Source organism: Callorhinchus milii, unplaced genomic scaffold, assembly GCF_018977255.1.
Source record: "Callorhinchus milii isolate IMCB2004 unplaced genomic scaffold, IMCB_Cmil_1.0 Scaffold3, whole genome shotgun sequence".
Lineage (NCBI taxonomy): Eukaryota > Metazoa > Chordata > Chondrichthyes > Chimaeriformes > Callorhinchidae > Callorhinchus > Callorhinchus milii.
Genome location: NW_024704744.1, coordinates 66,661,929 through 66,675,557, shown reverse-complemented (window position 1 = coordinate 66,675,557; position 13,629 = coordinate 66,661,929). Strand labels below are relative to the sequence as shown.

Below are 13,629 nucleotides of genomic sequence, written 5' to 3'. Positions count from 1 at the left end.
GTCCTTGAACAGTGCAGGTCTTAACTCTCACACCGTCTCCAGTTTGTTTCCGCCAACGGTTTCTCCTCCAGCCCTCACACAATTTTGAGCGGTGTTCCTGAGGGCTCTGTCCTCGTTCCCCTCCTCTTCAACCTCTACATGCTCCCCTTTGGTGACATCATCCAGAGACATGGGGTCAACTTCTCTCTCTGCCTCCATCTTCGATTCCAGGAAACTGACATTTTGACATTAAGTCCTGAATGAGAGCTAACTTTCTACAGCTGAATGTCAGCAAGACCGAGGCCCTCCTGATTGGCTTGTGCCAGCGCCTCCGCACCTCAGGCACCGGCAGCAACAGCATCCTGGAAGCACACTCCACCTCGTCAAGCCAGTCAGGAACCCGGGGGTCTTGTTCAACCTCCAACTATCCTTTCTCCCCCTTATTCCCGCTCTGCCATACCCCACCTCTGCAACATTGCCCGAGTCTACCACTGCCTCACCCCTCAAGCTACCGAAACCCTCAACTCCCTCCTTGTCGGCCTCCCCAACACTTCTCTCCACAAGCTGCAGATCATCAGAACTTTGCAGCTCATGTCCTTTCCTGCACTAGGCTCCGTGACTCTATCACCCTCACCCTCACCAGCTCCACTGGCTCCCCATCCCTCAGAGGATAGAATTCAAAATCCTCATCCTCACTTTCAAGGCCCTCCATGGCCTTGCCCCCTCCTACATCTCAATGCTACCCCCTATCAACCATCCACTCCCTCCGCTCAGTGAGCTCCAGCCTGCTCCATGTCGCCCGCCCGACCATCGGCGGCCGGGCTTTCAGCCTCTCTGCCCCTACTGTTTGGAATTCCATCCCACAATCCCTTTGCCTTGCTCCCTCTCTTGCCTCCTTCAAGCACGACTCAAGACCCTCCTTTTCGACCATGTCTTCAGCCGCCCTCCAAACTCGCTACCCTCCCTCACCCCAACTCTGACCCCCATGCTGGGGTCGACTGTTCAGCGCCTTGGGACGTTCTCCCGCTGGGAAAGGTGCTTTCCAACTGTAATTTTGTTGTCATTTTAATTATACATCTGTGATTCTCTTCATGGCAGTCTGCACATAAAATCATTCTCAAACCCAGGTATCAGAGTCCAGTTCATGCTGATCTCATGGTCTCACAGGGTTAGGCTCACTTAAAAGTATCCCACCTCACAAATTGTTCCTTTTTTATTCTGCATTTTTGCCTGCAAATTGCACACTCACTACACTTTGTAGGATGTCCTCTCGCATTGAATGGCTCTCTATCAAATGTAAAAACTATTTTTATTTTGCTGCATGGTTGACGGGGGATATCTGGCGGGAGTGGAAATCTTTGAGATTTTGGTGGCAATTCACTACCAAAGCTGGAGTAAAGTGAGTCTCACCGGGTCTGACACCCAAGTGAGTCTCATACAGTCTGACACCAAACAGAGGAGGTAGTTTCAGAAACGGAGAGATTGACACTCCACAGTATAAACCTGGGAAGTTTGAACTACGAGAGATTTCTTTCTTCACACTATCCGTCCAACTGTTCGTTGGTATCACTTTCACCTTTGAGGCCGGAGGTTGTTGGTTCAAGCTCCAAATTGGAACTTTGAACTCATGGTCTGGGCTGATGCTCCAATACAGTGCTGTGATGTCCTCTTCGTTGTTGGAGGTCCCTTCCTTTGGATAAGGTGTTTAAACCGAGGTTCCATCTACCTGTTCAGGTGGACATTAAAGATCCCATGACATGATGGCTGTGTGTGGGAAATCGCTCTGCGCAAATTGGCTGCCGCATTTGCCCTCAAAATACAGCCACGACACTTTACAGTGAAATCCTGTGAAGTACTTTGAGACGTCTCAATGACAAGGCATTAAATAAAATGCAAGGTTTATTAGTATTAAGACGGTGAAAAGGATTGCATTTACATTGCATTTACATTTAGGTCCGGCACATGTGTTTCACTTTGTATACATGCGTTTACACAAGGTTAACAAAACTTGTAAATTAGAGCTCAATTGGACACAAAAGGTATGAAAAATAGATTAGATGGGAGCCGATGCAACTAGGATTGTTTCCTGCTCCTGTTTCTGATATCGCTGACAACCTCCACCAAGTAGAATATTTCCCCCAGATTTCAATGATTTTTCCCTCCATTTATTCCTTGCAGGCTGGAATATTGCAATATTCCCATCTTGTTTTTAGATCATTGGTGTAACACCAGGGGATTACCTCGCCATCAAATTTCCTGCAGTAGTTTAACTTCAATCCTCTGAAATAATCAAAGAGAAATAATCTGAGGTTAGTATTCCTTTGTAACTCCTTCACCTTGTTCAAGGTCCATTTCAAGACCTACTCTGACTGCACTTTTAGTCACCTTACCCCTTCCCACCCCCCTTCGCACCCACTCCCAGTTTGGGTACCAAGCCAGGATTGTTAAGCTCCTTGGGACATCCTCCTAACATGAAAAGCACTGTATCAATGTAAATGTGTATAGTGTCTTTTCGTAATTCCATTGTTTTTAAATATTGGAATCAATATTATCGATTGAATTCCATTGGCAATGTCAGAATCAAGTCAAACCAATGTTGCAGTTTTTTTCCAGTTCCAGAGTACTCCAAGACACTGCTAATAACAGTCCATCCAGCCTGGCACTAAGAGGAGTGATTCTTCCAACTCAGTTCCTATGAATCCTGCATGCCAAAGATCTCACAGGCAGGTGATCCTAAATGGACAAAAGTAGCAAAAAGCTTGCCATTCACTCTCAATGGCAAGCTACACAGATTTAGCTGGCTAAAGACCGACAGTACACCAACACACAGTCTGTGGTCCCAAACCATGACTCTCACCAACCTACAGCTAATACTGTCCAGAATTAAGTAAGCAGGGAAAGAGTACACATTCCATTTCAGATTCAGGGAAATTGCCATGTGCACATGACTGACATAAATGAAAATCTGTCCCATTTAAGCATGGCGATAGGTTACCATATGTGTCAGGCACCAAACAACACCTGAATTAAACTGATAAGAGTGAGGATAATTAATGACTGGAATAGGTTGCCAGGAATGTTGTTCGAGGCTAGGACACTGAACTCATTTAAAAACTGTGTTAAAGGGATGGTAGGGTGGGTGCTCTGGAAGGTTTAGATGATTGCCCAAGAGGAGTGCAGAGGAGAGCAATGAAGATGATCCCAGTGCTAGAGGAATGAGCCATGAGCAACAACTAGTCAAGCTAGTGCTCTTCAGTCTTGAGAGAAGACGATTCAGACAAGTCGGGATCGGGAGCAGAGGGAATCTCATAGAAGTGTGTAAAATGTGAAATGGGATTGAAAAAATAAACCCAGCTCATTACTTTAAGATACATTGTGATAGTAGAACAAGAGAACATAGGTTTAGAGTTATGAAGGGCAATTTCAGGACAGATACCATGAAGTTATTCTTTACATAGAGTAATCAACAACTGGAACAGGTTGCCAGGAGAGGTAGTAGAGGCTGGGACATTAGATTCATTTAAAAGGAGCTTGCCGGAGTGATACTGGCACAGTTGGATGATTGTTCTGGAGGGATGAGTTCAGATGGGCCAAAGAGCCTTTCTGTCAAAACCAATCTTGTGATGTTTCGATAAAATGAGAAGCATTCAGCTAATTGGGCTGCATGTGGAACTTCACCCACAAAATATACAGTCAATTCACTTTGCAGTATATTCTGCGAAAGGCTTTGAGATATCTCAAAGACGTGATAAGGCGCCATATCAAATGCAAGGATTATTATTATTATTAACACTACATTTTGTGTTCCCCGAATAGACTATTTATTCTTACTCATAAGGGTAGTTCTCAGGAGTTCTTGAATGCTCGTGAGGTGCCTGTGATTCCCAGCACTGACATGTTTTACCAGACACAGTTTGCGATGCAGTCCCCCTGTATGTGGCGTCTTTTTTATAACAAAACGCATCAACATCAACTGCGGGCAGCTTGCGAACTTTGAAAAAAAAACATAGACACATATGACTTGATCAACTATTTGAGTTAAACAGGTATAAATTAATCGATGAATGAAAATAAATGTTATTTTAACATTTTAATTCAAACTACCCGCGTTTGTTCTTTTATCCCATTTGCTGTTATTTCTTTTTCTTCCTTGTCTGTCATTTCTCCTCATCCCAATTTCACATTTCCCTTTTTCTCCCCTCATTCTCTCTTGAATAGTGTTAACTCTTTCCTTAGTGACAGTTCCGCAATCACCAGTCTTAACGAATGACTATTCCTCATGTTCAAGTGTAGACTGGTTGATGGATGACTTTGAACCAGAAGGGACATGGTAACTGTGTCCAATTTTATCCTCATCCGATGCCAAAACACTGCACTTTCCAGCACTACTTTACTCACTGATAGAGCTGACGGCAATTGGTAGCCAGAAGTTTTCATTTAAATGTTTAATGTTTAAATGCACTCTTTCCAATTAACTTATGCTCCCATTCTTTCCTCTCACATGTGCCCTTTCCACCTCCATCTCCCCAACCCAGCTCTGCACGCCACAAGCTCAAAATCATCCATAACTCTGCAGCCCACATTCTCTCCCACACAAGGTTCCAAGATCCCATCACCCCAATCCTCACCTGACTATACTGGCTCCCTATTCTACAACAGATTAACTCTCATCTTGAAATTCAACCACAGTCTTGCCCCACTCTACATCTCCAGCAGTCTTACTCCCCTGCCCCGACCCTTCTTCCACACAGATCTAGAAACATAGGAACAGGAGGATGCCATTCAGCCCGTTAAGTATGGTCCACCATTTAATTAGATCATGGCTGATCTGTACCTCAACCACTCCTTTCAATTCCAATTTCCCACTTTCTCCCCATATCCCTTAACACCCTGACCTACCAAAGATCTATGAACCTCACTCTTGAAGGTGTGGATGGATCCAGCAGTGGTTGGGGGAGACAATTCCAGATTTCTACCATCCTTTGAGTGGAAAAAATGCTTCCTGATTTCACTCTTAAAAGGCCTGGTTCTAATTTTAAGATTAAACCTCCTTAGTTTAGATTCCCCCACCAGAGCAAATAGCTTCTCTGTATCTACCCTATCAAATCCCTTCATCATCTTCAATACCTCAATCAAATTACCCCCCAACCTTCTAAACTCAAACGCAAATTTCGATATAAAACTTTCTAGTCCTTCATCCAAGTCATTTATATATGTGGCGAATAGCTGGGGTCTCAGTACAGACTCCTGGGGGGCACCACTTGTCACATCCCGCCAATCAGGGAACATTCCCTTTATCCCCACCAATTGCCAAGCCACATCACAAGGTTACCTCCAACTCCATGGGCTACCATTTTCGTTAATAATCTTTTGTTTGGACCCTTATCGAATACCTTCTGAAAGTCCATATAAAGTCCATAGACACTCTCTTATCTAATATTTTAGTGCCTTCCTTAAAAATTTAACTAGATTAGTCAGAGACGACCTACTGTTCACAAACCCATGCTGATTCTTTTTGACTAGCTCATAACTGTCCAAGTGTTCATTCACTCTGTCCCTGATGATGGATTCCAGTATTTTCCCTACAACTGACATTAAGCTGGCAGGTCTGGTGTTTCCTGGTTTCTCCCTCCCTTCTTATATAAAGGGGTGACATTTGCAATTTTCCAATCTAAGGGCACAATTCTCAAATCTAGTGAGCTTTGGAAAATGATGACGAATGCATCTGAAATTTCCTCTCCTGTTTCCTTTAACACCCTGGGATGAAAACTCTCAGGTCCTGGAGATTTGTCTATCTTGAGTCACATTACTTTCTCCATTACCATTTTTTTATTTATATTAATTTTATTAAGCATTTCTCTTTGACTTATTTTTAGGTTCCCCTGTATGGCTGGTATTTTGTCCTCATCCTCATCGGTAGCAAAGTATTTATTTAACAAGTCAGCCATTTCCTTATTTTCCGTTATAGTCTCACCTACATCTGTCTTTAACCACCCCACATTCCCCTTGACCATTTTTTTTCTCTTAATATATTTATAAAAGCTTTTACTATTGATTTTAGCAACCCTTGCAAATTTTTCTCATACTCCATTTTTGCTCCTCATTACTTTCTTATATCCCTTTGTTGCCTTTTGTAGTTCTCCCAATCCTTTGCATTCCCACTTTTTCTTGCATTTGAGTAAGCCTTTTCTTTTAGCTTGATACAGTCTCTAACGTCTTTTGTCCACTATGGTTACTAAAGTGCACAATTGGAGCTTTTGCGTTTTAGGGGTATATACTTGTTCTTGTACTTGTATCAAATACTTTTTTGAATACTTCCCATTGTTCATCTGCAGATTTACCCACTAATAGTTCAGCCCAGTTTACTGTGGTTAATATATTTTTTATCCCATAGAAGTTTACTTTACTTAAATTTAAAACTTTGGTTTGGTACTCTCCCTTTTCTCTCTCAAATCCAATGACAAATTTAATCATGTTATGATCTATATTTGCAAGATGTTCCCTTACTGTCAGATTGTTAACTAGTTCTGGCTTATTATTCATCACCAAATCCAGCATGGCTTGTTCCCTTGTTGGTTCTAAAACATATTGTTGCAAAAAAACTATCCTGAATTAAAAAAACTATCCTAGAAATTTGTTGCCTTTACTACCTGAGGTGTAAAGACAACAAATACTTCTGCTTCTCCCAGTCTATGCAAAATTTCAAATCTCCCATTATAACCACATTGTTTTTGCTGCATGCTTCTCTGATTTCCATATTTATAAAGTTCCCCACTACATCACAACTCTCTGGAGGTCTGTAGACTACTCCCAACAGAGTCTTACCTCATTTGCTGTTCCTTAATTCTACCCACAGTGTTTCCACTACCTGATCACCCTTACTGAAATCTTTCCTTTCCACTGCTGTAATGTCTCTTTTATCAATATTGCTACTCCTCCTCCTTTCCCAATGTCCCTGTCTTTTCTAAAGATTTTATAGTTTGGAATATTTAGCTCCCAGTCCTGCCCAGATTGTAACCGGGTCTCTGCTGAATTTGTGCTTCTAACTCACTTATTTTATTTCTTATGCTTCATGCATTTGTATACATAGCTCTTATTTGGGTAATTGCCTATGCCCCCCGATGATGTTCTTCTCACACATTTTAACTTGTTACACCTTTTGTGATAAGTTTCTATTAGCTTTTTCTTTCCTGCAGTATTTATGTTATCTTTATCACTATTTTTATTCTGACCGTTGCTCTCATCCTCTCCTTGCCTTATGTTTTAGTTTCCATCCGAACTCCCACCCTTACTGGTTCAAAGCTTTTTCTACAGTTCTATTTATCCTTTTTGCTAGTACCTTGGTCCCAGCCCTGTTCAGGTGCAGCCCATCCCAGCAGTACAGCTCATTCCTGTCCTAGTGCTGGTGCCAGTGACCCATGAAATGGAACCCCTCTTTCTCATACTACTGTTTCAGCCACACATTCATTTCCCTGATCTGTTTACCTCCATGCCAATTTGCACGTGGCTTGGGTAGCAATCCAGAGATTAACACCTTTGAGGTCCTGTTTTTTTAATTTAACCCCTGGCTCTTGATACTCCCTGAGCAGAACCCCCTTCTTGCTCTTTCCTATGTCATTGGGTCCCACATGGATAACAACAGCTGGTTCTTTCCCCTCCCTTTCCAAGTTCCTTTTCAGCTGCTTTGAAATATCACTTACCCTGGCACCGGGAAGGCAACACACCCTCCTGCAGAGGATACTCAATCCCTTAATTATTTAATCCCCTATAACTACAACATTTCTATTCTGCTCCTCCCCCACTAGCACTGCCTTCTGCTCTATGGTGCTTTGGTTTGCATTCAGGCTTCCTTCCCCACAGACTTCTCCTTCATCCAATGTAGCAAATACATTGTACCTGTTGGACAGGACCAGTGCCCCCTCCTTTGCCTCTACTGAGTAAATGCTACCCTGCTGGCTATCAATCTCACACTCCTCTTCCTGAACCTCTGAATATGATGTGGCTATGATCTGAAGTAAATTGTCCAAATATTCCTCCTCCTCCCTTATCCTGTAGGGAGGAGTCCTGTAGCTCAGTGGTTAGAGCACTCGCTTTGCAAGTGAGAGACCTGAGTTCAATTCCAGGCAGAGGGCGAAACCTTGGGCAAGTTTCCTTACTCCACACGCTAATAATAATCCCTCCAAAAAACAAAACATTAATAAATTGGTCATTTTCAATCTACGACTGTTTGTGGGACATTGCTGTGCGCAATTGGCTGCCGCGTTCGCCCACAAATATACAGTCAATTCACTTTACAGTATATTCTGTGAAGCGCTTTGGGACGTCCTCCCAACATGAAAAGCGCTATATCAAATGCAAGGATTATTATTATTATTATCCGTTGGAGTGTCTCTAACGGGCACTTCAGGTCAAAAACCCTGAGCTTGCGTGACTCAAGACATATGCACTTCTCACAAATGTGACCATCAGGGACAGTCTTACTGTCCACGAATTCCCACATACTGCAGGTCAGTATTACTTGTGTTGCCATTATCCCTCTATAGCTTCTATTCCACTTCATATTTAGGATTATTTATATATATATGCTTATTAATATATATTATATATTACATTTATTTAAATTTACAAAGCTTTTCCTTCATCTTTTATTTGTTTTTAGTTATTTTCCCCTCAATCTATTTTACCATTAACAATTTCAGGATAAATAGGTAAAGAAGTAATTTTGCGCCTCTTGTCCCTTGCTCACTCCTTAATATTAACACCTACTTACTCAGGAATGTTACCGTTGGTCTAGGAGCCCTTGTGTCTAGACCAACTGAAACTCCTGTCTTCTACACTTGACTTCACTCTCCGATCCCCCGCAAGCCCCGAAAAGGCTCCCGCATTGAGCTCTCTCGCTGTTTCTGTTTCTACTTTACAAGCAAATCAAAACAAGTTCCCACTCTGCATTCCTTCACACTCTGCACCTCCTTCGCACTCTGCACCTCCTTCGCACTCTCACCAAATTCCTTAACAGAATTCTCACTCTGTTCCACCTCACTCGGTTCCCTCCTCACGCTGCTGGCCACTCTGCTTCATGTTCCCCAACCACCATTGATTGATGAGCAATTAGCCATTTTATCCAACTCTCTGAAACGTTCTCACTTAAATCCATCTGGCTCACTCCCACTCTCTCTAGTTTCAGAAATCAAAATCTGCTTCGTAACTATACCTTCAGCAATCTTCCCCCCTTCCCTCCTCCCATCCCCTCATCTCTCACCTTGCTCAGACTTCATCCTGCAAAGGGTTTTGAGATGTTTTCCTATGTGAAAGATGCTAGATCAAATTATTATCTCACCAGAGTTGTATTCCTCACAGGACAGAATTGAGCAATATTCCCATCTTACATCGGGGTCCATGGTGTAACACCATGGAGCCTCACCATCACCGGGATTTCTGCAGTAGTTTTCTATTAGCCCTCTGAAATATTAGAACAAGACACTGTCACTCTTTACAAAAGTTAATTTCAAATGACGATGGATGTAAAATGCGATTGTTTACAAACCAGAAGATCCTGAATCTCACTTTTGCCAGCTTTTTTTTTTTGGTGGGGGGGGGGTGTGCGGGGGGAGAGAGTTTGCAGCTTTGAATTTGCAATTTGTTGTTTTTATGAATGTCGCTGTGAATGTTGCTATCTGATATATTTGTACTTCTAACCACCATCAAATTGAAAGGTCTCCAAATGTTTCACACTCAGTACAGTGAAATGTAGTCATTGTTTTTGTAGGCAATCACAGCAGCGATTTGTCCCAGCAAAGACCCACAGACATCTATCAGGTGAATGAACAATTTACTGTATAGATGAGCACTCCAGGATGCTACCCCACGTGAAGGGCGCTATATAAATTCAAGTTGTTGTTGTTGACCAATTCAGCTGGAGGGTTGTTGCCCATGACATTGGGAGACTCTCACTTTTCTTTTCAAAGAGTGTTATGGGATATTTTATGTCAAATAGGCAGATGGGACCACAGATGTCTCATTCCAAAAGACAACACTTCTGACAAAGCAGTGATCCTCCCAGCAATGTAATGAAGTACCAGGCTAGACTAGGAACTCAAAATCCCAACCTGGGGCTTGAACCCACAACTTTCTCACTTGGAGGCTATCCACTGCAGCAGGATAATGCCTTACATACCCATAGTAATAATAATAATAATCCTTGCATTTGATATAGCGCTTTTCACCTCTTCTAGACGTTCCAAAGCGCTTCACAGAATATATTGTAAAGTGAATTGACTGTATATTTGTGGGTGAATGCGGCAGCCAATTGCGCACAGCAATGTCCCACAAACAGTCGTGGATTGAAAATGACCAATTTATTATTGTTTTGTTTCGGAGGGATTATTATTAGGCTCTGTGTGGAGTAAGGAAACTTGCCCAGGGTTTCACCCTCTGCCTGGAATTGAACTCAGGTCTCTCACTTGCAAAGCGAGTGCTCTAACCACTGAGCTACAAGACTCAGTGCTCTACATCATTACATGGTTACATCAGTGCTTGAACTGCTTAGCTTTGGCTAAGTGATCCACTTTGGTTCAGTGATCAATATTATTTTTCTTTACAATGGGATCTATATGTGATGAATTATATAAGATTTCTTATTAAAGAAATGTGACAAAATCAAGTTGTTTTGATATGCAACCAATTTCCTTATTAAGGGAATCCAGTTAGAAATGACCAATTAATAAATCCCATAGAAAAACAATGTAGAACTCCCATAAATGTAGACTCTCTTACTTGTTAGGATAGTCTTTATATATTCTGATATGCTGATGGGGTTTCTGTGAGTCCCATCGTTGGCAGGTTTTACCAGACTTGGTTGTTTGCACAATCCCTCGATATGTTGTACCAGTTTTTCCTGTGTAACACTGCATCTCTGTTGCAACAGAAGGGAGTTTGAGGATATTAGGATAAAAATAAAACAACCTATCTTAAGAGTAGATTACCTTTCTGTTCAATAAAGCTGACAAACCACAATAGCTGATGTTTCTAAACGCATTGTACCAGTGATGTGACCTTTGGTAATTTTTGCAAAGAGGCAAATTTTGGCCAATTTAACACCATTCACTCAGACTGCAAGCTCTCCACATTGTTCCTGAAAATGTGATTCTCGTATTTCAATAATCTAGTAATTATGGGGTGAAAATGCAATACTCCATAACATAGTTGATAAAACATGTCAAGAGTTCTAATTTGAGAAAAGCTCTAACCTGGCCAATCTTTCTTGATACTACACATCTTTGGTAACATCCTTGTAAATCTAAATATTTTACATACTAAATAGTACAATTTACACATATATAGCTTCATTCAAGACACAAGGGTGTCTCAAAGCTTTAAATATTAATATAAATAATTTTTTTGTTTACTAAAGAAGATTTGTATTTTTTTCACCTGGCTGATAGTCCTCACATTTTGGAATAGGACAATATTCCCATCTTTTTTGGGGGTCAGTTGTGTAACACCATGGTGCTTTTTCATCGTCAGGATTTCTGCAGTAATTTTCTGTCATTCCCCTGAAATATAAGATATTGTCGCTCTTCTTCAGCTTTAAAATTAGGTAAAAAATTATTCAATTCTAAAAGTTCATTTTCCAATGAATTGCACTTAAAACATATCCTGAAGGAATAGACCATATTTAACTTTCTTTGTGAAAATACTCTTATCTTCACCTATCTACAAAAAAAACCAAGATTAATTTGAATGCTCTTTGGCTCTTTTGATACTATCTTTCCAGAATAGCAACCATACCAGCTTTGAATTACATCACCAAACTGCTTCTTGATTTGATCAAATGGGTTCAGTATCCTGGCCTGAACCACTCTATCTGGTAATCCTTTCCCTTTGATTACTCTCTATGTAACAAAATGCTTCCCGGTTTCTATCTGAAATTAACAACCCTGAACTTGTGCTCTTTTGTCTTGCTGACTTAGTGTATCTGAATGTTTTTCTGGTTTATTTCACTATCCCATCTAGCATCTTATACACCTCCATAAGTTAGAGGAGTGGGGTGTAAGCAGATCAGCGAGGTAGGGAGGTGCCAGGGCATGAAATGATTCAAACATGAGTGTGAGGATCTTGAAATCGATCCGTTCTGTATTAGGAAGCCACTGAAGCTTGGCAAGAACTGGGGTGATGGGGATGTGGTTTAGTAGGGGCAATAACATTTTGAATTAATTGGATTTTATGAATGGTGGTGATGGGGAGAACTACAAGGAGGGTTCTGGAAAAATCAAAGTGGGAGGTGACAAATAAAAGATGAGGGTTTCAGCTGTGTTCCATGTGAGGTACAGTCAGAGTTAGGTGATTCAGGGGAGGCGGAGGAAAGCAGTCATATCCAACACTAAGGATCAGCCTCATTGCTCTGCACAGCTAGATATGTACAGAGTCTAATACCAGAGATCAGCCTCATAACTCTTCTCTGCTAGATTCATACAAAATCTAACACTGCAGGTAGAACACATTGCTCTGCATTGCTGTACAAATGCATACAGTCTAACACTGGGATCAATCTCATTGCTCTCTGCCCACCAATGCTTGACTATATTCAGTGATCAATGCTTAGCATATATATATTTAAACATTTTGGTGTTTCTTACTTGTAAGGATAGTTCTGAACTGTACGTTGATGCTCATGGGGATCCTGTGAGTCCCAGCGTTGGCATGTTTTACCAGACACAGTTGTAGACACAATCCCTCTGTAGGTACTACCAGTATAACAGTCTGCCTCTGTTTAGATGATGAATAGACATCATTTTTAAGATATCAGTGAATTGTTTTAGAATGGAATGTGAGGTATAGAATTTTTTATAAAAAATATTTTTCTAGTAAAATTGATTGATACAACTACTAAATACATCATCCAAATCAGAAGCTAGGTTTATAGTGAATACAGCTTCTATAAACTGCCTACCAACATGCCGTTCAGCGGTCTCTGGTCTGCTCCATGTCTCCCGCCCTACCATTGGTGGCCGGGCTTTCAGCCCACACTCTGGAACTCCATCCCACGGTACCTTCGCCTCGCTTCCTCCCTTGCCTCCTTCAAGGCCCATCTCAAGACCCTTCTCTTCGTCCATGCTTTTGGTTGCCCTCCCACCTCTCTGCCTTCCCTCACCCCTACATCACCCCTCCCCCATGCTCCGACCCCGACACCTGACTGTTCAGCGCTTTGGGACGTCCTCCCGACGTGAAAGGCGCTCTATAAATGTAATTTTGTTGTTGTTATTGTTCCTCCCCAGACATAATCATCATCCTTGCTTTTGATGTAGTACTTTATCACATCATTAATGTCTCAAAGAGCTTCACAAGATTTTCTGTAAAGTGTAGTAACTCTGTATTTTGTAGGCAAACACTTTAGCCAATTTGTACACAGCAATGTGCCACAAACAGCAAGCTGGTAAATGATCAATTTTACTTTGAGGACTTTTGGCAAGGAGACCAGGAGAAACTCTCTTCTTTTCGAGTAGTAGCATAAGAACATCCACCTGAACAGGCAGACCGGACCGAAGGCCTGAAGGATGGCACCTCCAAAAATCAGTGCTCCCCCAGCACTAGAGAGTCATTCACTTCATGACTGTTTGTGAGACAATACTGTTTGCAAATTGACTGTGCATT

At 41.7% G+C, this 13,629-nt stretch overlaps 1 protein-coding gene across 1 annotated transcript in view; it reads right to left on the bottom strand.

Annotated features, from left to right (window-relative positions):
* Positions 1-1,865: 1,865 nt before the first annotated feature.
* The window catches only part of LOC103173073 (apolipoprotein(a)-like), a 36,858-nt gene continuing 25,094 nt past the window's right edge, over positions 1,866-13,629 (bottom strand). The window contains 6 exon segments of the mRNA XM_042333123.1: positions 1,866-2,259; positions 3,811-3,970; positions 9,317-9,438; positions 10,753-10,891; positions 11,410-11,531; positions 12,615-12,744. Of these exon segments, the coding sequence (XP_042189057.1) occupies positions 2,145-2,259; positions 3,811-3,970; positions 9,317-9,438; positions 10,753-10,891; positions 11,410-11,531; positions 12,615-12,744 (788 nt within the window). The 3' untranslated portion in view covers positions 1,866-2,144.